The sequence below is a fragment of the Eutrigla gurnardus genome (genome assembly GCF_963514095.1).
Source record: "Eutrigla gurnardus genome assembly, chromosome: 6".
Taxonomy (NCBI): domain Eukaryota; kingdom Metazoa; phylum Chordata; class Actinopteri; order Perciformes; family Triglidae; genus Eutrigla; species Eutrigla gurnardus.
This window is the reverse complement of record NC_139920.1, coordinates 5,253,424-5,277,698: the sequence shown is the minus strand read 5'-3', so window position 1 is coordinate 5,277,698 and position 24,275 is coordinate 5,253,424. Positions and strand designations below refer to the sequence as shown.

The 24,275-nt window shown below is 46.8% G+C and overlaps 1 protein-coding gene across 1 annotated transcript in view; it reads right to left on the bottom strand.

Moving 5' to 3' along the window:
* Positions 1–5,769: 5,769 nt before the first annotated feature.
* The window catches only part of zc3h3 (zinc finger CCCH-type containing 3), a 69,538-nt gene continuing 51,032 nt past the window's right edge, over positions 5,770–24,275 (bottom strand). Inside the window, exons 5-12 of the mRNA XM_084011553.1 lie at positions 23,694–23,857; positions 20,109–20,187; positions 19,852–20,007; positions 18,793–18,862; positions 15,883–16,014; positions 8,714–8,880; positions 8,304–8,461; positions 5,770–6,030 (exon numbers count right to left, since the gene is read on the bottom strand). Coding sequence (XP_083867679.1) covers positions 5,999–6,030; positions 8,304–8,461; positions 8,714–8,880; positions 15,883–16,014; positions 18,793–18,862; positions 19,852–20,007; positions 20,109–20,187; positions 23,694–23,857 — 958 coding nt within the window. The 3' untranslated portion in view covers positions 5,770–5,998. The remainder of the gene's footprint in view (positions 6,031–8,303; positions 8,462–8,713; positions 8,881–15,882; positions 16,015–18,792; positions 18,863–19,851; positions 20,008–20,108; positions 20,188–23,693; positions 23,858–24,275) is intronic.

The following is a 24,275-nucleotide window of genomic DNA, read 5'->3' as shown; positions in this document are numbered from 1 at the left end:
CCTTTATTAGTCCCACACTGGGGGATGCACAGTGTTACAGCAGCAAATAACAAAAGCAAAATACGAAGTACAATAAAAGACTCACACAAAAGGTAAGACTGTTGATAGTCTGTTTATTTATCCATGTTTTGTTTTTGCAGTAGATTTTCTGAATTATGAGCCAATCCATTTGAATCAAACACACGTGACCCCTGGAAAAGGAAGCGGTGAGGTTAAATCAAATCAGGATGAAGTTCATTGGACAAATGACACATTGAAGGCCTGAGAGATACAGCAGATATCAGTACATCCAAATAACCAATAATAAGAGCTGATCTATAAAGAGTGACATGTTTCCTGGAGGCCAGATTGGGTTCAAACGTAGAAGCACAATTAAAGCAAGTCTTCTGGATAGTTAAAGAGTTCGAATGTAAAACACATTAGTGGCTTTATTAAAAACAGGTTATTATATCGCTTCCTTTCAGAGAGCGCGAGGGCGCTTCTGACACCACAAATTACCAAATCTATCAATACTGATCGATTTAAGGCCGCGCGCCCCCACTGCAGAAAATCAATCCGCATTTCCGCGACCGAGGCTGCGAGGAGGCCGCGCGGTGGCTGCGCGCGCGTTAAGTGTGATTGGATCGTCCTCGCGGCGTTTTCATTCGCAATTAACCACTAATTGCATCCCGTCTCATCTCCGCGGATCGACGGGTAATTAAGCCGCGCGCGTCTCCATTCAGGACGCAGACGTCTTTTCTCCCGGGGGGAGGGAGATAGGGGAGGGGGGCCTTAAACCCGGACCCCGCGGTACCGGACCCGTTCAGCCTGTTCAGCAGCAGCGGCCCCCGGAGTCCCATCCACCGCCGCGGTGAGTCATATATCTGCTGGATAAAGTGCCGATCTCCGGGAAAACAAGTGGCAGTAAGTTTAACTTGGTCGGATGTGAACAGGAAGCCTTGCACAGCTGCTGAGCTTAACTTCCATTCCGACCACGGCCATGAAATACGCCCCCCCCCCCTCCCCCCTCCTCAAATCTGCTGGCGAGGATGAAAGAAGAGTGTGAGATGAAGGGAGGAATCATATCTAGGTATTTGAAGTCATTAGGAGTTTTTTTTTATCAAATAAGCAGGAGCCGGCCCTCAAACGCAGAGCTAAGCATTCTGCATTGAAATGGCACATTTAAGAAGATCTGCTGGTCCCTTCATTGTGTGTGTGTGTGTGGGGGGGGGGGGGGGGGGGGGGGGGGGGGTCTGCGGCCGACGGCTTGAGACACAAATGGTTGAAGTCAGGGTTTTCATTGTGCCTTTGGGACTTCGCTGCACGTGCACTTCTACCGATTTAAGCAAAACGGACATCAGCAAGGTGGAGGATCGGCGGTGGGCTTTGAGGCGGCAGGCGAGGCGAGCTTTGAGCCAAGGTAGACCGCATCCAGGACCAAAAGGAGCGGCTGCAGGAGGTGGCTCAGGGTTATCTGGGGCCTGGAGGGTTTTGTCACCGCTGTTAAGTCACTAATGCCGCTGTGGAGGATTCAGCTTTAATTGTGCAGGGATGTGACACGCACGCATGTACACGGACAGTGGAGTGAACAGGGGGGCTTACTTTAGAAAGCAAGAGTTCCACTTCATGTAGGAGGCCTCATCTCCATAGAAACAGGTTTGTTCACCAGAGAGAGGCAACGGTTCTGGTCTCAAAGAGGCTGGAAATGTGAAGACACGGAATCTAGGCAGAAAGGAGGGAAATAAGAAACTACAATGAGTTTCACTAGTTGGCATTACTTTTGTTTTGGGCGATGACAGCGTAGGATCTAGGGGACCTCCACGGAGCTGGGAACACGGGACCTCCACGGAGCTGGGAACACAGGGACCTCCACGGAGCTGGGAACATGGGACCTCCACGGAGGAACACAGGGACCTCCACGGAGCTGGGAACATGGGACCTCCACGGAGGAACACGGGACCGCCACGGAGCTGGGAACACGGGGGCCTCCCTGAAGACCACGTGAAGCCTACAAAGTCTGCAGGATGGTGATGATGCCTCCACCATCTACTGAGGAAAAAAGTAAAGCTGAAAAGATGAGGCCTCATAGAAAGAAGAGATCATTTGGAACATATGTATCACAAACCGTTCTTACTACAGTCAGTCACACACACACACACACACACACACACACACACACACACACACACACAAAATGAAGAATCACAGTTGACCTTTCTTTTTCTCCCTTTCGTCTCCCCAGTTTGACACATGAGTTCTCTCCCTCTGTCTTCTCTGCGTCTCGTGCGCTTTTACTAAAAATTGAAATATTGATCTTAATTAGAGTTTGCCGAGCTCAGCAGCTCGCGTTGAGGGTTTCAGACAAGAGGCAGCAGACATCTGTCTCAGGCACTTAGGTCTTCAGCTCAGGAGAGGAGCAACGTGGGGGAGGAGGGGGGGGGGGGAGAAGAGAAGAGTGATGCTCCCCGTCTCCTGCCTTTTCTCAGAAACATGTCGAGCTCTCCATCTCCGCTCACTGCTCAATGCATGAGACACACACACACACACACACACACACACACACACACATACAGACACACACACCAAGACATACACATGTACACATGTACACGCACGCACGCACACACACACGCCAAGACACACACATACATGAACACACACACATATACACACGCGCACACATACACACTCATAAAGACACACACAGGTGCTCTCTCTCTCTCTCTCTCTCTCTCTCACACACACACACACACACACACACACACACACACACACACACAGGTGCTCTCTCTCTCTCTCTCTCTCTCTCTCTCACACACACACACACAGGTGCTCTCTCTCTCTCACACACACACACACACAGGTGCTCTCTCTCTCTCTCTCTCTCTCACACACACACACACACACACACACACACACAGCATTTCATTAATCCGTGAAGCTAAGTAAATGTGTGTGTAGTGTCGTCCTAGCTGTTGTATCGATGTTGTGTTCCCCTGCTGCCGTGACAACGCCCTCAGTTACATAGCGTTGTAAAGCTGTAAATATCTCACATTCTCACTTACACACACAAACAGCATATTAATAGTTTTATTAGCCGAGCTCTGGACTTACTGCAGAGCATTAGATGACTAACATATCCCAGCATCCTCTCTGACAGCTGTTTCCATGACGTCCAGGATGTCCGGGTGTTGAGATGGATGCAGGTAACAAACCTCGTATGATGAAAACATGTTTCCAAACATGGCTGTCAAAGAGGACTCGCCTCCACAGTGGAACACCACAACCGGTCAACGCGTATACTTGGGGGGGTTCTGGCCCGGTTCGGGGTTCTGGCCCGGGTTCGGGTCTGGCCGTCTCCCACTTGCTGGTCCCCCTCGGGGCATGGGTCATGTGGTCGACCCCTGGGGGTCCGGTCCTGGTTTGTCCTGTGCTGTGGGGCTGCTGGTGTTGTGGATCCTTGTTGTTGGCTGGTGGGTGTGGTTGGGATCTGCCATCCAACACACATACACATATATACATTCACACATGCACATATATACACACACATGCACATATACACACGTAGACATAAACACACATACACATATATACACACACATGCACATATACACACGTAGACATAAACACACATACACATATATACACACACATGCACATATACACACGTAGACATAAACACACATGCACATATATACACACACATGCACATATACACACGTAGACATAAACACACATACACATATATACACACACATGCACATATACACACGTAGACATAAACACACATACACACATATACACACACACACACATATACACACACACATTAAAACATATGCACATATACACACACATGCATACACATAAACACATACAGTACATACATACACAAATATAAACAGTACATACATGCACATAAATACATACACATAAACACACAGACACACATGCACATACAGTATACACACATACACATATAAACACATATACACACATACACATATAAACACATATAACTCATGTATTCTACCCACTCACAGATCACAGACGTGTAAAGTATTTGTTTAGGCTGCATTAGCGATGGTTCGTTTTCTTGCTAGCTTGACGAGTTATTGCACTCCAACGTTCGTCCGTTTTACTGCGTGTAAACGTACGTACGTCATCAATGGTAACCAACTATTCAAGGCTCCACACACTGTAAATATATATATATCGGCCTATTAATAATCCTGTTGGAAAGATAACTCATGTGTTTTCAATCAATCAAGTGTGCAGGAAAAATCACCATATGTGTCAGTTGTACGAGCAAATCTGGAGCAGCGAAATAAAACAAAGCCAGGCTCCTGTTTTAAAACCAAGAATACGTTTATTCATCACAGTTAGGGCTGGACGTTTCATTTACAAGCACAGAGAGCCAGAATCTGTCTCACACACACACACACACACACACACACACACACACACACACACACACACACACACTAGAGTATGACATTTTTCGGGAATTCCCATGGGATTCCCACGGGATGGGAGTCAAAGTTTTATTAATCCCGTGATTGGGACGGGATGGGAATAAAAATCAACGGGAGCGTGCAGGAGCGGGAACGCCATTAATAGATGATGATTTTCAGCCGTGTTAAACAACCAAAAGGACAGACACGTCCATTTTTGTAGTCATCTTTCAGTGAGCCAAAGCTATTTTGACTTGCGTTAGCAAGTCAAAAGAACTACACATCCAACAGTGCTTTGACTTCCGGCCGGGCCGGCCACTACCGGAAGTTAAATGCGCGGGACTAGGGGGCGGGAGACACACAACAACAACAATGGAGGGAGGTAGAGGCGATGAAGCTGGGAAGCGAGAGCTACACACTAAAGTCCGACACAATGATCCGTCGGTGAGATTAACTGAATTTATTGGGAAGTCGCAAATATTGCATAGATTCATGCGAGTTGACTTTCCTAATGACTAACTTATTAATTATAAAAAAATAATAATAAAAAAAACGGAGTGGGATGGGAGTGGGAGTATTTTGAGTGGGAGCGGGAGTCATTCTACAGGAGTGGGACGGGATGGGATTTTTTTTTTACTCCGGCCCGGGATTGGGATGGGATGGGATGTTTTCTCTGGGAGTGGGATGGGACGGGAGTGAAAATCCACTCCCGTGTCATGCTTTAACACACACACACACACACACACACACACACACACACACACACACACACACACACACACACACACACACACACACACACACACACACACACACACACACACACACACACAAACACACAGTTCTGAAACAGCAGCTTGATAGTCGCATGAATCTGGATGATTGTGTGGTTTGTAATCAGTCGACCAATCAGATGTGACTGTAATGATTTGAAGCTTCCATGTGCCGGTCCATCAGGAGAGCAGACTACAGGTGCTGTAGGAGGGTACTGCTGCTATCTATTAGCAAGCTTATCCTGTCATTTGGTATTGGTTAACTTGTATTAGGTTAATCTAGCTCCCTATGTGATGTCATCATCTTCTGAATACGGCTTGAGGAGAGAAAATGTGTTTATAAGTAAAATGTAAATCAGTGTGAATAGGAAGCAGAAAGAGCTTGCGGCCCCTCGGTGTGGTGAGGATGAAGTCACTGTCCACTCGTGTGTCTAACGGGGGGGCACTACTGCTGCTGTCACCACCTTCCAGATGAAAACTCTCACAAACACGCCAGATCATGCGACGTCGCCCTCTGCCGCTCCCAGAGAGAAACATGGCAGCCTAGAAACACTCTCAGGTGGTCACGGTTAAGAATTCAGATTTTATTTGTCTTTTTAAAATTTACAAAACCGGATGAGGAAAAAAGGAATCAGTACTGTAAACATCTAGATGGATGAGTAAAACAAAGGATTCTAGTATAGATCTAGAAAATAACACTTTCAGGCCCTGAGGGAAGACATTCAAAGGGAGGAGACAGATATACATTATCCATGGGGGGCCTCACCTCCGGGGCTGCTGGTCTCTGTAGTTTCACAGCCGAGGCTTGATCTGCAGTCTCTTCTCTGGGGGGTGAAAAGGAAAGAAAGAGTATCGGCACCGATGAAATGACAAAAAGACGCTGTGTGTGTTTACTCGTGTGTGTGTGCTAAATCCTTAGCTTAAGCGCTGAGTGATGACACCTCAGCTGATGAGTAAATGAGGAAGAGGAGAGGACAACAGGGATGGATGGAGGCGTCTGTACAGGAAGTGTGTGTGTGAGGTTGCCGTCTGGCAGTGATACATTGAGTTGGAGCTGATTTCTGCAAAGTGAGGAGCGGCTTGTTTGGCCGACTTCCACGTTTAATGAGGCTCAGCGTGTTACTGAAGGACCAGAGTGTCATTAGTAACACTTAAGACGGACGACAAGACCATCACGTGACTATTTGTGATCGCACAGAAAGAAGTTGAAACTGGATGTGAAACTAAATGTGGAGTTTGACCCACACAAACACAAAGTAAAACACTAAGGGTCAATATGCTCGTGGGAGGGTCATGGGGAAAGTGTTCCCCGCAAAAAGATGGGAGGATACGTGTTAAATGTGCCTAATTATACATTCCCCGGTATTTACAAAGACTGCAAGTCTGGATGTCTCAGGTCTGGATGTCTCACGTCTGCATGTCTCACGTCTGCATGTCTCACGTCTGCATGTCTCACGTCTGCATGTCTCACGTCTGCATGTCTCAGGTCTGGATGGAACGTCGGAGGTCCTCTGCATCGCTGCAGAGTGATCATTCGTCTCTTGCTGGTGGCGACATCATTTGGTTTCTGCTCTGGCCAGTCCAGCAATTGTATCTGCCCATTATTTTGTCTCATTTTTATGGTTTTGCTGCACATTACAAGACATTCATTTCTGGTGGACCTGAACCGGTTCTCCTCGCCTGTGCCCTGTTGTACGCTTTCTTTTTTTGACGTTTCAAGATCCATGTTAGATACATGCGGGCCCATTCATTGCTTTTAGAGGCGTGCTAATTACGCTGGAGGGCGGAGTATGCACTGTTTACCTGGTGGCTGCCAGGTTTGATAAATACGACGCAAAATGAGGAAGCACTGCGATCTTGCAATAACAAACTGCACCAGTCTTCGTAAATCTATCCCAGAAACCCTTCCAGTCCTGATGGTGAGGGGGTCTGTTCAGACCTCCTTCCTTACTGACTGCATGAAGTCAGCAGACCCACACATACACTGCAACAATATTAGTAGATGTTTGGGTTGAGTGTTTGTGAGTGGAGAAGGTCAGAGGTCAAGATGACTCTGGTCAGGTCAAAGGTCCTGCTGGTTTCCAGGCAGAGGAGACTAAATATAAACCATGAAAGAGAAGGAAGATTTGACCAGAAACACATTTGTTTGTTTTAATTATTAGATTTTTGTCTTTGTAATTGATTTAGATGCTGATTCAATTATTCAATATATGACATTATATGCCGTATATGACTTAGTCTTACAAACATCAACTATGTGACTGGATCAGCTCACAGGATGAAAAAGGAATCTGCCCAAATCTCAAAGGTTAATGATCCAGCTCAACAAAGCAGAGCCTAATCCCTTCTCTCTGCATCTCGGGAGCCAACATTAACATGCATCTGGTTTCCATGGAAACTTTAAAGTCCCCTGGGAGCCGGACTCACTTGTTGAGTATCAGGTAAAAGACAATAAAATTAAGAAATACAAAAGAGACAAAGTAAAAAAAAAGTTTGGTAAAGTATTGCTCAGCAGTGTGTGTGTGTCTGTGCGTGCGTGTGTGTGTCTGTGTGTGCGCGCGTGTGTGTGTGTGTGTGCGCGCGCGTGTGTGTGTGTGTGTGTCTAGCAGGCAGGTGGACGGTGGAGCCTGGTGGGAGGGGAGGTTCGGGGGAGGGGCAGCCTCTCCCCTAATCCTCTATCTGTCTCGTCTGTCAACAGAGAGCTCAGCTGTGCCTCCGTCCGGCTCAAAAGCTAAATATTATTACCTCTGTCCTCTGAACATTATTCCTCCTCACACTCTACAGCCCAGCTCTGATCAGCTTCATCTGTCTGCAGCTTTCGACCAATCACCACTCCCCATTCTAGGAATGATCCGGTGGCTTTCATGACAAACATGATCCTTCCATAAAAACATCTCTGGAGTCAGCAGTTAGTCCTCTTAAAGAACATTCCATCAGTTTCCCCAGACGAGCAGCAAACAACTATAACATAATAAATATATAGCGAGGGACTAGGTAGTAGATGGTAAGGACAGGTCTTCACACACACAGATTGTGTGTTTGTTGTGTACTCAGGAGGACACTCCGCTAGCTTTGTTAGCTCATGTGTTTTCATTACCTTTAACCTGTGCGGTCTCAGCCGGCAGCGCGTCCGGGGCGTCTGCCTCCTCGGGGGAGCTGGAGAGGGAGATGAAGGAGGGCAGGGCCAGAGGACCTTTGGTGGGAGTCCTCGGAGCCCCCTGAGGGGCTTGTGGCATGACGACAGACAGGTGGGGCCTAGCGAGAGGAAACAACAGGACGTTAAGGAGGCAACAGAAGAGATCGGGAACAACATGTCCACACTGAGCAGGATGCTGGTAGCTAGTGGTGCTAACAGTCAGACCTAACTGTGTTTACCTGTTTAACTCATCCAAGCAAGGAGACATTACTGCACTTTATCTTTACAGGATGTCAAACTGGTGAAATTAATTTGGATGATGATGATTCTTGAGAATTACAGATGAGCTCTTTAGAATCTGCTTCCCTGACCTCTTAGTGGACTCCTTGGTCCGGGTCTTCTTGGCCGGGGGGGTGGTGGAGGTGTTGCTGGCGCTTCGTTTGGCTGGTTGGCGGTGCTGCAGCTTGCAGCGGGCCCCTCGAGGGCAGGCACCCGTCTTGGTGAAGTCTGGACACACCAGAGTGTGTTTCTTCTTACACTGGGGGGTTTGACGGGTCAAATGAAGACACACTTTACTGTAACGGCTAACAGAGACACGTGTTTATGAGTTCATGGCTGCTAACTTCACAGGTCGAACCAGGTTTAAACCCTTCTGAGCCTCTTTACAATCGATAATATCCTTGTTTTATTCCTTCAGACATATGAACCTTTTCCATCTATCTCTAATTCTCCAGTGATCCAAAGATCTATCCTGATCAGGATCTGTTTCCCCTCCTTCCATCCACTCCTTTCACATGCACGTTGAGCAAGTGGCTCGCGGCTAGCGTCATTCCGGAGAGCATTGTGCACGAGAGAACGGGATCCCACATGCATGTTTGCAACCGAGTGTGTATGACGGTGTAATACGGGTGTAAATTGGTGGCTTCATTCTCCAGGAGATCCGATCCCTCCCACCTGTCAGGAAGGCTAATTATATTCACTCCGGGCTGCAGGCTGCAGGGAGTGTGACTGTGTGTGTGGTTGTGTGTGTGTGTGTGTGTGTATGGCGGGTGAGGAGTGTCGGACTTGGGAGCAGATTGGTCCACAAATAGAGTGTGTATCGGTGTGTGTGTGTGTGAGGGGAGAGGGATCTCTGGATCGATTTTCCAGGAACACTCTGGACTCTTGGTCAACTCTCTGGAGCCCAGCGGCCCTGACTCGCTGCCACAAGGGCCCCTCTCAACGCCCTCACACCCGTATCCCTGTGGCCCTGGTGCCAAGGCGATCCGAGGTCAGCTCGCTGTCAAGTCTCTCTCTGGATCATCTGATAGGGCTGCGGTTTTGACACAACATTTCATCCGACGAATCAGATTGGCTGCCGGTGTTAATAACCGTCATCGATTTATATTTGGGGTCTGACATCACTGCTGAAGCCGTCGGCTCCACAGGAGGAGTACACCAACATTTACCCACTTAGGCCCTTTCTTAAAGTCAAGATGAAATAAAAAAGATCACATGCCCGGTCAGTTTTGCACCTATTTAATGATGGATGTGAAACTAAATGTGACCCAGCTTACATCAGCTAGTAGCGACCGCTTTAACCACAACTATCATGACATCCATCCATCACTCACAGAGGAATGAGGGTCCGCCATTCAAACCCACCTCACACACACTACTGATGTGTATGTGTGTGACAGTATGACACACTACTGTCAATTTCAGTAGCGCGCATGTGTGTGTGTGTGAGGTGTTCACTAGTGAATGTGGTAGTATTTCAGTAGTGTGTGTGTGTGTGTTTGTATGTGTGTGGTGTTCAGTAGTGAATATAAAGAGTATGTCAGTAGTGTATGTGATGTGTTCAGTAGTGAATATGAAGAGTGTTTCAGTAGTGTGTGTATGTGTGTGATGTGTTCAGTAATGAATATGAAGAGTATTTCAGTAGTGTGTGTGATGTGTTCAGTGAATATGAAGAGTATTTCAGTAGTGTGTGTGATGTGTTCAGTGAATATGAAGAGTATTTCAGTAGTGTGTGTGTGTGTGTGAGATGTGTTCAGTAGTGAATATGAAGAGTATTTCAGTAGTGTGTGTGATGTGTTCAGTGAATATGAAGAGTATTTCAGTAGTGTGTGTGATGTGTTCAGTGAATATGAAGAGTATTTCAGTAGTGTGTGTGTGTGTGTGTGAGATGTGTTCAGTAGTGAATATGAAGAGTATTTCAGTAGTGTGTGTGAGGTGAGAGCCTCCATAGCTCTGTGTAACTATGACAACACATGCTCTAGTGGAGTACTACTCGTGGACCAATCAAAGGCTTTGATAGAAAGCCCTCTTGTATCGTTTGTGTCACTGTAACTTCCATTTCTTCCACTTTAATGTGGCGACTGCTAATTCATGGCTTCAGGGCTGAGACTTGATCCGTTTCTGTGAATTATGTCCCAATTCTTTTTATTCATTCGTCAGTTGATGAAAAGTGTCTCACATCACTTCTCAGCGCTGACAATGATATTCTTAACGACATTGGAACAAAGAACTTTTGGCCTTTTTTACGATTTAAATGATTAGTAAATGATGAGTAAATGATGAAAACAGTTGATTAACTATCTGTGGATCGATTAATCTCGGAATGTTTCTCTTTAAGTGACGATACCTGTTTGACATCTCATACGCTGACTGAGATGCATTGAACTGAGCGTTTCAGGTAAACAGATAAAATGACCAATCCTGGACCTTTTCTGTTCTTCTTACTGTCCCTTCTGGGCTTCTGTAGAAACATAGTGGTGCAACATGGTAAACTAGGTGAAGAGGACCGGCTCCCTATGTAGATCTGAAGACCTCAGTCTTAGTTCCATGTAGACAGATGAAGCACATTTCAACCGCCACTGGAGGTATGAGTGAAGTGAGATTGACAGATTGACGTGATGTGTCACAATCATATCAGAGTTTCTATTGGACCAAAGTCCATTTTCAAATGTGGATGTGTGGTAGTTGATTACAACTGTGATCTCAGTATTGAGCTTCATTTTTATGATGATTTTAGCTATAATCATGGAGCCAAAAACCATAAACACACGTTCCATACTATATAGCATCAGGAGGCTTTATATTTATTTATTCTTCCCATATTCATGACTCCCTCTGAACACAAACCAAACAGGTTTACTTTATTGTAGCTACGCCAAAATCTTACGGGGTTAAAGCTGAAGCACTTTCAGTGCTCAGTCCTCCCCACAGCATACATCTGTACCATACATCCTCATCCTCATAAAAAGACAGACAGTGAGAGAGAGAGAGAGAGAGAGAGAGAGAGAGAGAGAGAGAGAGAGAGAGAGAGAGAGAGAGAGAGAGGAAACTGGAGGAAGAAGCTAAAGTGGACAGAACATCTTTATCCCACCCAAGTTAACACTTTTCCACTTGATTTAAGGAAAGCAGGGATGTCTCTGGGGCCTATTAGAGAGCTCTCTGCTGGGCCCGGCCAGGAGGAGTCAGCACATTTACCAAGACACGGAGAGAATGAGCGAAAGAAGCAAGAAATAAAGAGGGAGGGAGGGAGGGAGGGAGGGAGATGGAAAAGACAGTAAAATAAAAAAGGGATTTTACATGCATTTAAATCCCGGGCATGAAGCCGACACTCTGGTGGAGAGCAACTTCCTGTGAGTAGAACAGATCTCTACATGAAGATTCACATCGGCGCTAGATGTGAGCTTGTGTTCACCCAGACATCTAACTGCATGGATGAACACAGTGGTGTCGGCTCCTTTCTAACGACGCTACATCCTCCAGCATCCTCCAGCATCCTTTTGCTGCAATGCAAAGCAGCAAATGCTCTGGCCAACCAAGTAGGTAGAACACGATGGGTCACATGACACTTTTGTCGTCAGGGTTGTAGCTGGACCAGAGGACTGATCACATCGCTGCTTTCTGCAGATGCCAACCGTAAGAAACGGAACAGTGAAGCTGCTGCTGGTGTGTGTGTGTGTGTCCCAGTTTTAGGAGAGAAAGGTGCATGTTTTGGAGTACAGGAAGAAAAAGTAACAAAGTTCACGGTCATCGCCTCGTGTCTCCTGTTGAAAGACGACTGACACTACGTGTTACATCTGCATGCTGATTCATTGGTCTATGCACCCACCTCATTGCACCTTCAACACCAACGCATGCATCATCGCTATATTTCATCCGACGCACAGCGGACCTTTCCTCCAGATACGCACGTTGGTAAGATAGGAAACTAACTTGCACTCCCCCGGGCGTGTCAGCGGAAAAATGTAGCACGGTCCGGCGCAAAGTTTCCCTGGTGCTTTTTCGTGTTTTAGAAACCAATTCCACCACAGACCAGGTGAAACCTGGTTTAAAGTCAGTGGCACGTTATTTAAATGCTATTTTAAGGGCGCATGCTTGACCATTTTTAGCGTGTGCACCTGCTTCTCTCATCCACAGGGACGAAGCAGTTTTGTTGCCAGCCGCTGGTGAAAGTGTGTCGACTCTTGAAATTTTGAGCGTATTCTAGTCCTGCTCAATGTGTTAAGTGTCCTGAGATAACTTCTGTTGTGATTTGACACTATAAATAAAATTGAATTGAACTGAATTGAATTTATCCTCCGTTATAATAGCAACAGTATCCGAGATCCGCCCACAAGGACACTTGCGTGTCGTGTTCAAGACCGCTAAAATAGGGCCCCATATGTGTGAGGTGTTCAGTAGTAAAAATGAGAGTATTTCAGTAGTGTGTATGTTTGTTTGTGTGTGTGTGTGTGTGTGTGTGTGTGTGTGTGTGTGTGTGTGTGTGTGTGTGTGTGAGGTGTTAATATCTTTAAAATGACGTGAAAAATAAAGAGAAACTACGTTAAAACGTAGACGGTTGCATCATGCTCATCAGCCAAATGGCGACTGATGAGAGCCAATGAGAGGAGACTACAGCTGACCACACAAACACGAAGGATCACAGTTGGATCATCGTCATGGAAACATCTGACATTCATAATGAAGGCTGTGGAGTAAAGCAGCAAGAGGGTCAAGTAGGAAGGCAGAGACAGATCCTGGGAGGTGGAGGAGGATGGAGGTGGATGGAGGCAGGAGGAGGTGGATGGAGGCAGGTGGAGGTGGATGGAGGCAAGTGGAGGTGAAAGGAGGTGGCAGGAGCTGGATGGAAGTAGATGGAGGAGGATGGAGGTGGATGGAGGAGGATAGAGGTGGATGCATGATGGAGGAGGATGGAGTTAGACGAAGGAGGATGGAGGGGGATTGAGGCAGGAGGAGAGTGGAGGTGGATGAAGGAGAATGGAGGCAGGAGGACGTGGATGGAGGCAGGAGGAGGATGGAAGAGGCAGGATGTGGATGGAGGCAGGAGGAGGATGGAGGCAGAAGGAGGATGGAAGTAGATGGCGGATGATGGAGGCGAGGATGGAGGCAGGAGGCAGGACGAGGATGGAGGTGGATGGAGGAGGCAGGAGGATGGAGGCAAGGATTGAGGTGCATGGAGGAGGATGGAGGCAGGAGGAGAATGGAAGTAGATGGCGGAGGATGGAGGCGAGGATGGAGGAGGATGGAGGCAAGGATTGAGGTGGATGGAGGAGGATGGAGGCAGGAGGACGTGGATGGAGGCAGGAGGAGGATGGAGGCAGGAGGAGGATGGAAGAGGCAGGATGTGGATGGAGGCAGGAGGAGGATGGAGGCAGAAGGAGGATGGAGGCAGGAGGAGGATGGAAGAGGCAGGATGTGGATGGAGGCAGGAGGAGGATGGAAGTAGATGGCAGATGATGGAGGCGAGGATGGAGGAGGATGGAGGCAGGAGGAGGATGGAGGTGGATGGAGGAGGCAGGAGGATGGAGGCAAGGATTGAGGTGGATGGAGGCAGGAGGAGAATGGAAGTAGATGGCGGAGGATGGAGGCGAGGATGAAGATGGATGGAGGAGGATGGAGGCAGGAGGAGAATGGAAGTAGATGGCGGAGGATGGAGGCAAGGATGAAGATGGATGGAGGAGGATGGAGGCAGGAGGAGAATGGAAGTAGATGGCGGAGGATGGAGGCGAGGATGAAGGAGGATGGAGGCAGGAGGAGAATGGAAGTAGATGGCGGAGGATGGAGGCGAGGATGAAGATGGATGGAGGAGGATGGAGGCAGGAGGAGAATGGAAGTAGATGGCGGAGGATGGAGGCGAGGATGAAGATGGATGGAGGAGGATGGAGGCAGGAGGAGAATGGAAGTAGATGGCGGAGGATGGAGGCGAGGATGAAGGAGGATGGAGGCAGGAGGAGAATGGAAGTAGATGGCGGAGGATGGAGGCGAGGATGAAGATGGATGGAGGCAGGAGGAGGATGGAGGCAGGAGGAGAATGGAGGTGGATGGAGGAGGCAGGAGCAGACTTAACCCCTGAGCTGCTGGGTGTCTGCCTGCTGGCCCGGAGTGCCGTCCTCAGCAGTTTTCCCATCTATAATTACTGCCTGCTATCCATCATAGAGCCACCAGAGCTTCACAGCAGAGCGCGTCACCCCCCCCCCCCCCCCCAACACACACACACACACAGGGGAAAATCACAGACCTAAGCACTTCAGCTAATAGAATAAATATTAATATCCCTTTTGTTTTCTATATCCTCATTTCCCCATGCACTATTTAAATGAGGTCTGACAGTGTGAAAACGCATCTGTTTCACACTCGACGTGAAAAAACAAGCAGAGAAAGGGGGAGGGGGTAAAAACACGAGAGGGGGGAGGAGTGGAGGGTATGTTTGAGGTGGATATGGGGACAGTGAGAGTGTGTGTTGGGGTGGGGGGGTACTCGGGTGTCTCAAGTCATGTGTAGGTGGCTCTCTGTTACCCATCAGCCCACAATGTGTCACTCAGACACTACAGTTATGCCATTATGGCCCAGCAGCCCTGCAGCTGTTGCTGCCTGTGTGTGTGTGTGTGTGTGTGTGTGTGTGTGTGTGTGTGTGTGTGTATGTGTGTGTGTGTGTGTGTGTGTGTGTGTGTGTGTGTGTGTGTGTGTGTGTGTGTGTGTGTGTGCGTGCAGGGAAGATTGGTTTCCAGACTACTTGTTTACCTAAGCCTCAATTTAACTGTGGAACTGTACACATGTAGTACAATATAATAACAAGTTCAGATGAAGAATACAGCGTAGATATTGGACATGGCTGCAGGAGCGACGGGTGGATCTGACCCTTACTGCACAGCAACCGGAGGTTTTTATGAGAGTCAAGAAGTGACGTCTATGGTTTCAATGATTCCATCCAGACTGACACAGTTATACAGGTGCAGACGGTCTACATGGAGGTCTGCCTGAATGGTAGCTGACCCATCCCCATGACCCCGGTCTGACCTGGAGTGGTCACTGATCAGGTGCTGGCTGGCTTCGATGAACAGCTGTATGTTCGTTTCAAAGTATTGATGAAAGTATCATGTAAGTGGCTTCTCGGAGACAGAGGGACAGAGAGACAAAGAGACAGAGGGACAGAGGGGCTGAGGCAGAATGGCAGATAGACAGAGAGACGGAGAGACAGAGAGACAGAGAAACAAAGAGACCGAGAGACGATGTGATGACATCACAGTGAGTGTTAGTGTGGTACCTTCTCTCCCTCAGGACAGTAGCCTTTGACAAAGTCCTCACACACTTCAGCCTTGCGGGACACGTAGACGTGACTGTAAGGACAGTCGCTGTTGTTACAGATTCCCTTCAGGAAGTAGGAGCACACCGGCATCTAGAGAGTCACACAGAAGTGGAAGTCATCCGGAGGAACTCTTCATGCTGCTTGACAAAGACTTGGTTAACTACTCACAGAAAGTTAGGGATATTCGGCTTTCAGGTGAAGTTTCAGGATGAACCTAAAATGCACTATGACCTTTACAGGTGAACTTAATTTGACCTTCTCTAAACTTTTGAATGTCCAACTGTTCAATGTTCCAGTACTTTTTGCACAACTTTCTGTTCTCTAACACGGAGCTGAACAGCAAACGTGGACGTCCTTTGGTCACATGACAAGTTATTGAGACGTTGACATGTTTTGTTGTGGTATACCCACCACTGCTGCTAGCTTTTGTTTCAATACATTGTTTGAGATGAGGAAATCACCATTGCATGCTTCTACTTAAATGCCCTACTTTCATCATATAATATCACTGTAGTGTGAACTCTTTACATTTTCCATAAATACCACCTGAAAGCCAAATATCCTTTTTGTGAGAAGTGTAACAATGAAACATTGACAAATAGCCCGACATGGGGGATTTAAATACATGTGCGTGTGTGTGTATATATATATATATATATATATATATATATATATATATATAAAAATAATGATCCATCTGACTTGTGTTGTCGTGGATGAACCATCAGGATTATTGGCAAAATGTCTAAAAAGATATGGAATTGATTTTGTGCATCAATCTGACGGACTGAATTGAGCACTTTTGAATGTTGGCAGTCTTCCCGACAATGTATACATTTAGATTTGCTTTTGTTCGCAAAAAAATTCTCCTGGTTGAAACGGCAGCCTCCAAATATTGTGCAATAAAGGGAAGCTGTCCACATGGATGGGCCCTAGAGAAGACCGATACAACACCATGTTGCTGTTCTCCGTCAAGTTCGTCTCCCACGCGTCCACCAATCAAAAAGATTACAGGAGTTTGTTAACAGACGTGCGGTTCTGAAACCTGACGTGTCCCGTGTGCCAAGCAATCTGTCACCCTGAGCAGTTAAATGACTTTAATTACAGTTGACAGCGGTAGAGTGAGAGTGAATGTTTGTCTTGACAGCGTGTACGTGTGTGTGTGTGAGAGAGAGAGACATACAGTTTGGTGTACGTGGGCGAGCCTGGTGGATGCCGGTCTAAATATACCTCTGAGGGGGTTTGGTGAAGGAAGACGGGGGAGGGTGGGGGAGGCCAAGTGAGAGAGAGGCTCCACCTTGTTGGGACGGGATCAGTTTGATCTAATTAACTGCTACAGAAATATTTATCCAGGCTGCAGCTCATCCAGCTCTCATGATGTGTTTATGTGCTCTGGATGTGTGCACAGACTGGGTCAGTGGTGGAGGGAGAGGGTGGTGGTGGGTGGGGGGGGGGGGGGGGGGGGGGGGGGGGGGGGGGGGTGTCTGGTTCCGAGGTATTTGTGGTAGCTGCTGGGTGCATTACCCTGCACCCGCCCCTTAGAATCAACCCAACTTCTCCCCAAGACACCACATATTTAAGGGGGTCCACGTGAAATAAGAGCGGGAGTATCCTGTGGAGGGATGGGCCAAAGGTTGTCGGGGCGGGGGGTGCTGTTGGAGAGGTGGCGTTACACACAGACAGCTGGGCTCTCAGCACTTACATGCAGCAGGGTGACAGCCAACACAGGTGCAGGGCATTGTGTGTGTGTGTGTGTGTGTGTGTGTGTGTGTGTGTGTGTGAGAGAGAGAGCCAGGGCACCTGTTGTAGAGTTGTTTGTCTGAAGGGAAAGTAGGAAGGGAAAAAAATATTTCCTTTTTTGAATTGTTACTTTCCCCTTGACAGACAGACAGACAGACAGACAGACAGACACACACAAACACACACAAACACACACACACACACACACACACACACACACACACACACACACACACACACACACACACACACACTGTGATGACTCTACATGACAAAACCTTCAGTGAAATCACATTGTGACATAATAATATATTTTTTAAGTTAAATTGATGATTTCAATAAGATTTGTATTCAAACCAACACAATGGATTTGTTCCATTTGTTTTGCAGATGTGAAGAGTGTTGTTGGATTGAATGCTCTCTCTGTTCATCCAATTAGTTGACTATTGTCACATTGTGATGTATTGATAGAAAATAATTGAAAATTGCATTCATATTTTAGGGCTCCAACTAACAAATGAATGAATCTGACAATTATTTTCTACAGTCTATGTACATCTTTTGAAAGAGCCCAGGCCAACATATTCAAAACACAGAAGGTTTTCAGAAGGTGAAACAAGACAACATCAACAACATAAAATCAATCATCAAAATTGTCGTGCATTTACTAAATATGGTCATGTTCATTTCAGCCATATCTCGAGTCCTACAGTGACTGAGGTGCTGCCTGGAGCTGTATAAGGTGTGTAACCACAGGTCAGAGGTGAAGATGGGGTTCTTATTGCCTTACACGTAAACCAGAACACACCTGTGTTAAACTCACACATCTGCTTCGTTGGTTGTTGCTTTTACACGCGCTCACCTGGAAGGAGTCAATGTGGGCGGAGCTACATTTATCCTTTAACCTTTGGGTCGCTCATTTAACCACAAGCCCTTGCCTGAACCCCCGTTGGATCACGTCTACCTCACTACGTCCCGTGTCATGGAAAAAGGAGTCACGCCAAGAAGGTGAATACGATCCACGATGACTGTGTGTCAGACCTGATCACTGAACCCGAGCATGGCCTTAGCAATGAAAACCCATAAAGCCCGTGTTGTGGAACTGCTGGCTGTGTGGGAGCATGTTACCTTCTCCTTGGCCACCTTGTGGGAGAACGGGCATGTCCCGTTCTCCTGCTTGCACGTCCCTCTCAGAAACCTGCACATGAAAATGGAAACCCATGTGAGAATGCAGAAGCTGCCGGGTATGCTGTAGCTTGGCATCTGAGAGTCCTCTACAGAGAAACACAGCTCATCTCCGGATGGATTCAGAAGCTCAGAGTGAAACTTGGAGGTTTCTCAGTTAAACATGCACATCACAACGAGCACTACGTTCCACTAACTCCAGAGGAGTGAACACATGTTGTGTCCAGCAGCTGCATGAACAACATCTGCCCATTTTGTACAACAAAGGGGATTCTTTACTTCAAAACATTTCTAATTAGGTTATCACACATTTTTGAGGAAAAACCAGACAGATTATTATTGAGAGTGCATGGAGGGTCCTGGGTTCGATTCCCGGGTCGGACCCGGGTTCCTTCTGTGTGGAGTTTGCATGTTCTCCCCGTGTTAGCGTGGGTTCTCTCCGGGTTCTCCGGCTTCCTCCCACAGTCCAAAGACATGCAGGATGGGGATAGGTTCATTGATGACTCTGAATTGCCCGTAGGTGTGAATGTGAGCGTGAATGGTTGTTTGTCTCTACATGTTGGCCCTGTGATAGACTGGCGTCCTGTCCAGAGTGTACCCTGCCTTCACCCAATGACAGCTGGGATCGGCTCCAGCCCCCCCGCGACCCTGAATACAGGATAAGTGGTAGACAATGGATGGATGGATGGATCCACATCCTTAACTCTCAAGATCACCTCAGAGCATGTTTGGCTACACAGGCTGGTAGATTTGATGATAGCGATGCTGCTTATTTTCTTGTTCTGATGATTTAACAATGAACGTTTGTTTTTTGTTAATAGTTCATTTGTGTGCTTTTAATAGAAAGTGACAGTCGGGGCGTGTTTCCTGGAGGATGTGTGTGTGTGTGTGTGGGTCCACTGCTCGTGGTAATGGAAGCACATTCATCTTTCCAAAGGACCACCGATCAGATATTAATCTCCCACCCTTCACCCGTGTTCTTGTGTGTTGACTGTACTTTACCTGGTGCAGACGGCAACCTTGTCCGGGTCGTGGATGTAGGGGCAGCTGTTGCCACGGTTACACTTGCCGAAGCGGTTGTAGTACATGCAGTACTGCTTCTGGGGTTTCTTCTGGCGAGCGTGTCTGATGATGGCGAGGCTGCGCTGGACTGCACGACTTGTTTGACAAAGACACAGAGAGAGCAGCGGGTGCTGTGTTGCAGGATGGCCCACGTATTCCTGTATCTGTGTAGAAATGCTGGGAGGACTTCTGCTTACCTGGCTAGATGACGAGAGCTGGAGGGCCGGTTGGAAGCAGGACTGGTGGATGAGACCTGGGCGCTGCTGAAGGACCTCCCTGAGGGTGGACAACAGGCAACGTGAGCAAGACCTCTAAAGGCTTCCTGTGTTCTGGTGTCAGTTTCATCCAGCAAATAATATCCATACGTTACATATCCATCCATCCATCCATCCATCCATTGTCTACCGCTTATCCTGTATTCAGGGTCGTGGGGGGGCTAGAGCCGATCCCAGCTGTCATTGGGCGAAGGGAGGGTACACCCTGGACAGGACGCCAGTCTATCACAGGGCACGTTACATATCATATTTTACAAAACTGTCCCTTCAGCTTCAGTCCCGTTTACTCATCTGTGTTATTTTAGTCGAAAACTAAGGTAACATGACAAACATTTGCTCTCTGACAGCACAAATACAAAAAACACAGTACAAGTACACAAGTACAATCAAGCAGTTACAGGTGAACCATCTGCAGCCATCACCAGTACATGAACTCCTCCTAACTGACTTATGTTGTGAAATGTTACCGCAATATTTAAAGTGATTAGTCCGACATGGTGATGAGGACATGGATACATGTTTGAAAGGACAGATGAGGTTGTTTTTGTCTTTATTTAGATTGATAAATAAAATGTATTCATCCTGCATGTCACACTGTGTCATCTTACAGAAGTGGCGTCTCAAAGAAAACTTGTTAAAAATACTGTTGAACCTATTCAGATGTGACAGAAGTGAAGCTGTGTAAGTGTGTGTGTATGTGTGTTTGTGCAGATGCACTAACAACCTGATATGTGCCAGGTTATTTATACCGTTATACTGCGATGGTGCTGAAGCCGAACGTGACGTACAGATCTGTCTGAGAACATCATAGACACTATGTACCCAATGAGTGTGTGTGTGTGTGTGTAAACTAGCAGAAAAGATCGAGGTTACAGATGGCCCTCGATCTTATTCAGACCTCTAATTTGGGAACTTGTTCTGGCTGTCAAGGCTCTCCTCGAGTTCCGGACTCTGATGGGTTCAGGATTATAGACCGGTGGGTCCAGAACAAGAACAAATGTGTGTGTGTGTGTGTGTGTTGGGATGCCGGTCACGAGTTTAACAGAATGGAGCTCTTCAATAACACCTGCAGGTGGAGTTGCCACAGCATGTGTATAAGAGAGAAGTGTGAGGGAGTTGGAGGCAGATCCAGGCTTTAATCTGCACCGTCCAGGTCTCTAGCCCCTCCCCCTTTCTGCTCTGACAGATGACAACTTTATTATTTCAGATGGCAAATCCAGCCAGCTCCTGTAAGTCTATTAGGGAGCATGTGGGCAGAGCTGCAGCCACAAACATGAATAAACACTCCTTTATCACCTCGGGGTGCACACAGACTTACTGTCCTGGAATCCAGGTCCAGAACTGGGCCAGGATCCTGGTCCCGACTGAAATGTTTCACTGACTGTCACATCAAATGTGTGTCGTAAATAACAGCTCACATTCTTCTTTCTGCTGCTTATTCTTGGATCAGACAGTTCCTGATTCAGATCTATAATTTCTCTTGTTTCTTTCGTTTAATAAAATAAACATTTAACATTTTTCAAATATATTGTCAAAAGAACACGTTTTGATGTCATACCTTGTATCGTAGCTGATAACCAGGCCCAGCCTTGGATGAACACACCTGTGTGCAGCCGGTAAATCACCTCTAGCCCTCCTGATCCGATGTGCTTTTACTACAACTGTTTCCATTCATGCCTATTATCAGATTCATATTCAAAGCCACTCTGGATTCCACTAACCCTAACCCATGAAGATATTACCTCCGTGCTCAGACAGATGGCAGCCTCTTACATGCCGGTGGCGCTTTGTTGGCAAATTAAATCAGACACGACTAACCCAGTGTTTCTGACTAATGACCTCCAGCCTCCGACGCCATACTGCCATCACAAACTGAGGGGCATCCCCTCCTCAGTGGGAGGATCCCCTCCTCAGTGGGAGGATCTCTCACCCTCATCCCCTGACCCCGACATACATGTAAATGGAGAAAAAATACAAATTGTCAGCCAATATAAATATCTTGGGATAATTATAGATTCAGAGCTTTCCTTTAAAGCCCATATTGACAAATTGTGTAAAAAAATCAAGTTAAATCTTTCACATTTTCGTGCAATTCGAAATGAAATGTCAACTGAAGCCGCAAAAATGTACTTGCATCCGATGATTTTCAGTCACTTCAACTATTGCCTAACCAGCTGGTCCCAGGCTGGTCAGAGTTAAAAAAAAAACATTGGAAATCTTGTACAAACAAGCAATTAAAGTTATGGATAAAAAACCTAGGCACTATCATCACCGTGCAATTTAAAAAAAATACAGTATTTTAAATTGGGACAGTCTTCACACATTTGCAGACTTAAAACTGACCTATAAAGTACTGCATAAATTGGCTCCAGATCCTCTGGCAGAGTTCATCAGCCAAAGAAACAGCCTTGAGCGTGTCACTCGAGGCTCTGTCAGAGGTGACTGTTATATTCCTCTGCGTAGGAGCACTTTCAGTAAGTCGGCCTGGTCAGTAAGGAGTGCAAGTCTGTGGAACTCAGTACCTGAGGAGGTTAAACTGCTCACAACATACAAGGCCATTTTAAAAATTTAAAATGTGGCTTATCAACACCTACAGCTGCCAACACTAAAAGATAAGCCTGTTGTGATGTTTTGATGTTATGATAAAATGGTGTTGTATTTTTTTTCTTAATTGTTTAGTAAGTGTTTGCATATGTATTTTGTATTATATTGTACATGCATTTTCTTTTCTTCTTTTTTTTAAATGTAACTTTATTGCCTTTTTTACATCATGGCCAGGGGACTACAGATGAAAACTACCCTTCTGGCTAATTCTGGCTTTTTTAACCATGTGTAACCATGTGTTTTATGAAATTGGACTGTCCCCTTTTAAATAAACTAATTCTAATTCTAATTCTCCCCTGTGGGAGGATCTCTCCCCTGTGGGGGGATCCCCTCCTCAGTGGGGGGATCCTCTACTCAGGATCCCAGAGATATATAAGGTTGGCTTGGAAAGGGTCGAGGTAGCTCGCAGATTTGACCGTGAGCTTCACGGCCCCCCTCGCTGCTTCCAGAGCTGTGGACTCGCTTTGCCCTCCCTGCAGGGGGGGACGGGGCTCCTGGCCAGAGTGGGAGGGGCCTACTCGTCTTGAAACATGGAGCCCATCTATGAATACATTCCTAGTAGATCACAAAATTGTTTATAGGTCGAGTCTCTTAATTTAATTCTCAAAGTACAAAAAATCCATTTCGCTTAAAAATGTGTTTTTGCAGAAAAAATATATTGCAATGTCAGTTTTGTTCCAATCTCCTCAGCCTGGACCTATTAGACGGGAAAGAAACATCCCACCATGATCCTTGGGGCTCTGTACAAACTTGAGTAGTGAGCTAATTAAATATGTTTTCTCTTGATGAGTATATTTAAATATTATACTCTGTAACAGCCATGGTTGACTGAAATAAAACTAGATGTCATTTCCACACAAAGCCATGAGATCATGTTGCCAGGGACGATCACAGTTAGAATACCTGTTCGGTTGATGGACATGTTGGACGCCACGGTGCGGGACAGCTTATTGGCCGACACCCGGTACAGGGATCCCCGAATCCAGCACATGCTGCTCCCTCTCCAGGGCTGGGACGAAGACGAGTGTCGGTCGTGAGGAGCTCGCATTCGGTTTTGAAGGAAACTCCTGAGGAAGACGGACAGAAGAAGAAAGAAATAGATGACATGAGGGATAGGAAACAAGGTTCATTTTCTTTATTACAACTTTGAATGATTACAATCAGCTGTGTGAGATCCTCGGCGATGCCGGTCTCTGAGGGGGACGCTGCTATCATCCCTCCTTCGGTTCCTCCCCTCTTTTCCCCGTCTTCCCTCAAGCTCTTCCACTATATCTCCCCTCTTCACTTTATGTTTCCCATCCTCCAGTCTCCCCCCTCCCCTCCCTCCCCCACCCTCCCATGTCACAGCACTCTGTTAAATTGCTCCTCTAATGGAAAGGACGGCAGTGTGGAAATGGAGAGAATTGAAAAGAGGAGAGGAGGAAATCAATGAGATAATAGGCAGGGCAGGGGGCCAGAGCAGTGAGGTTGGCCCCTACACCGGAG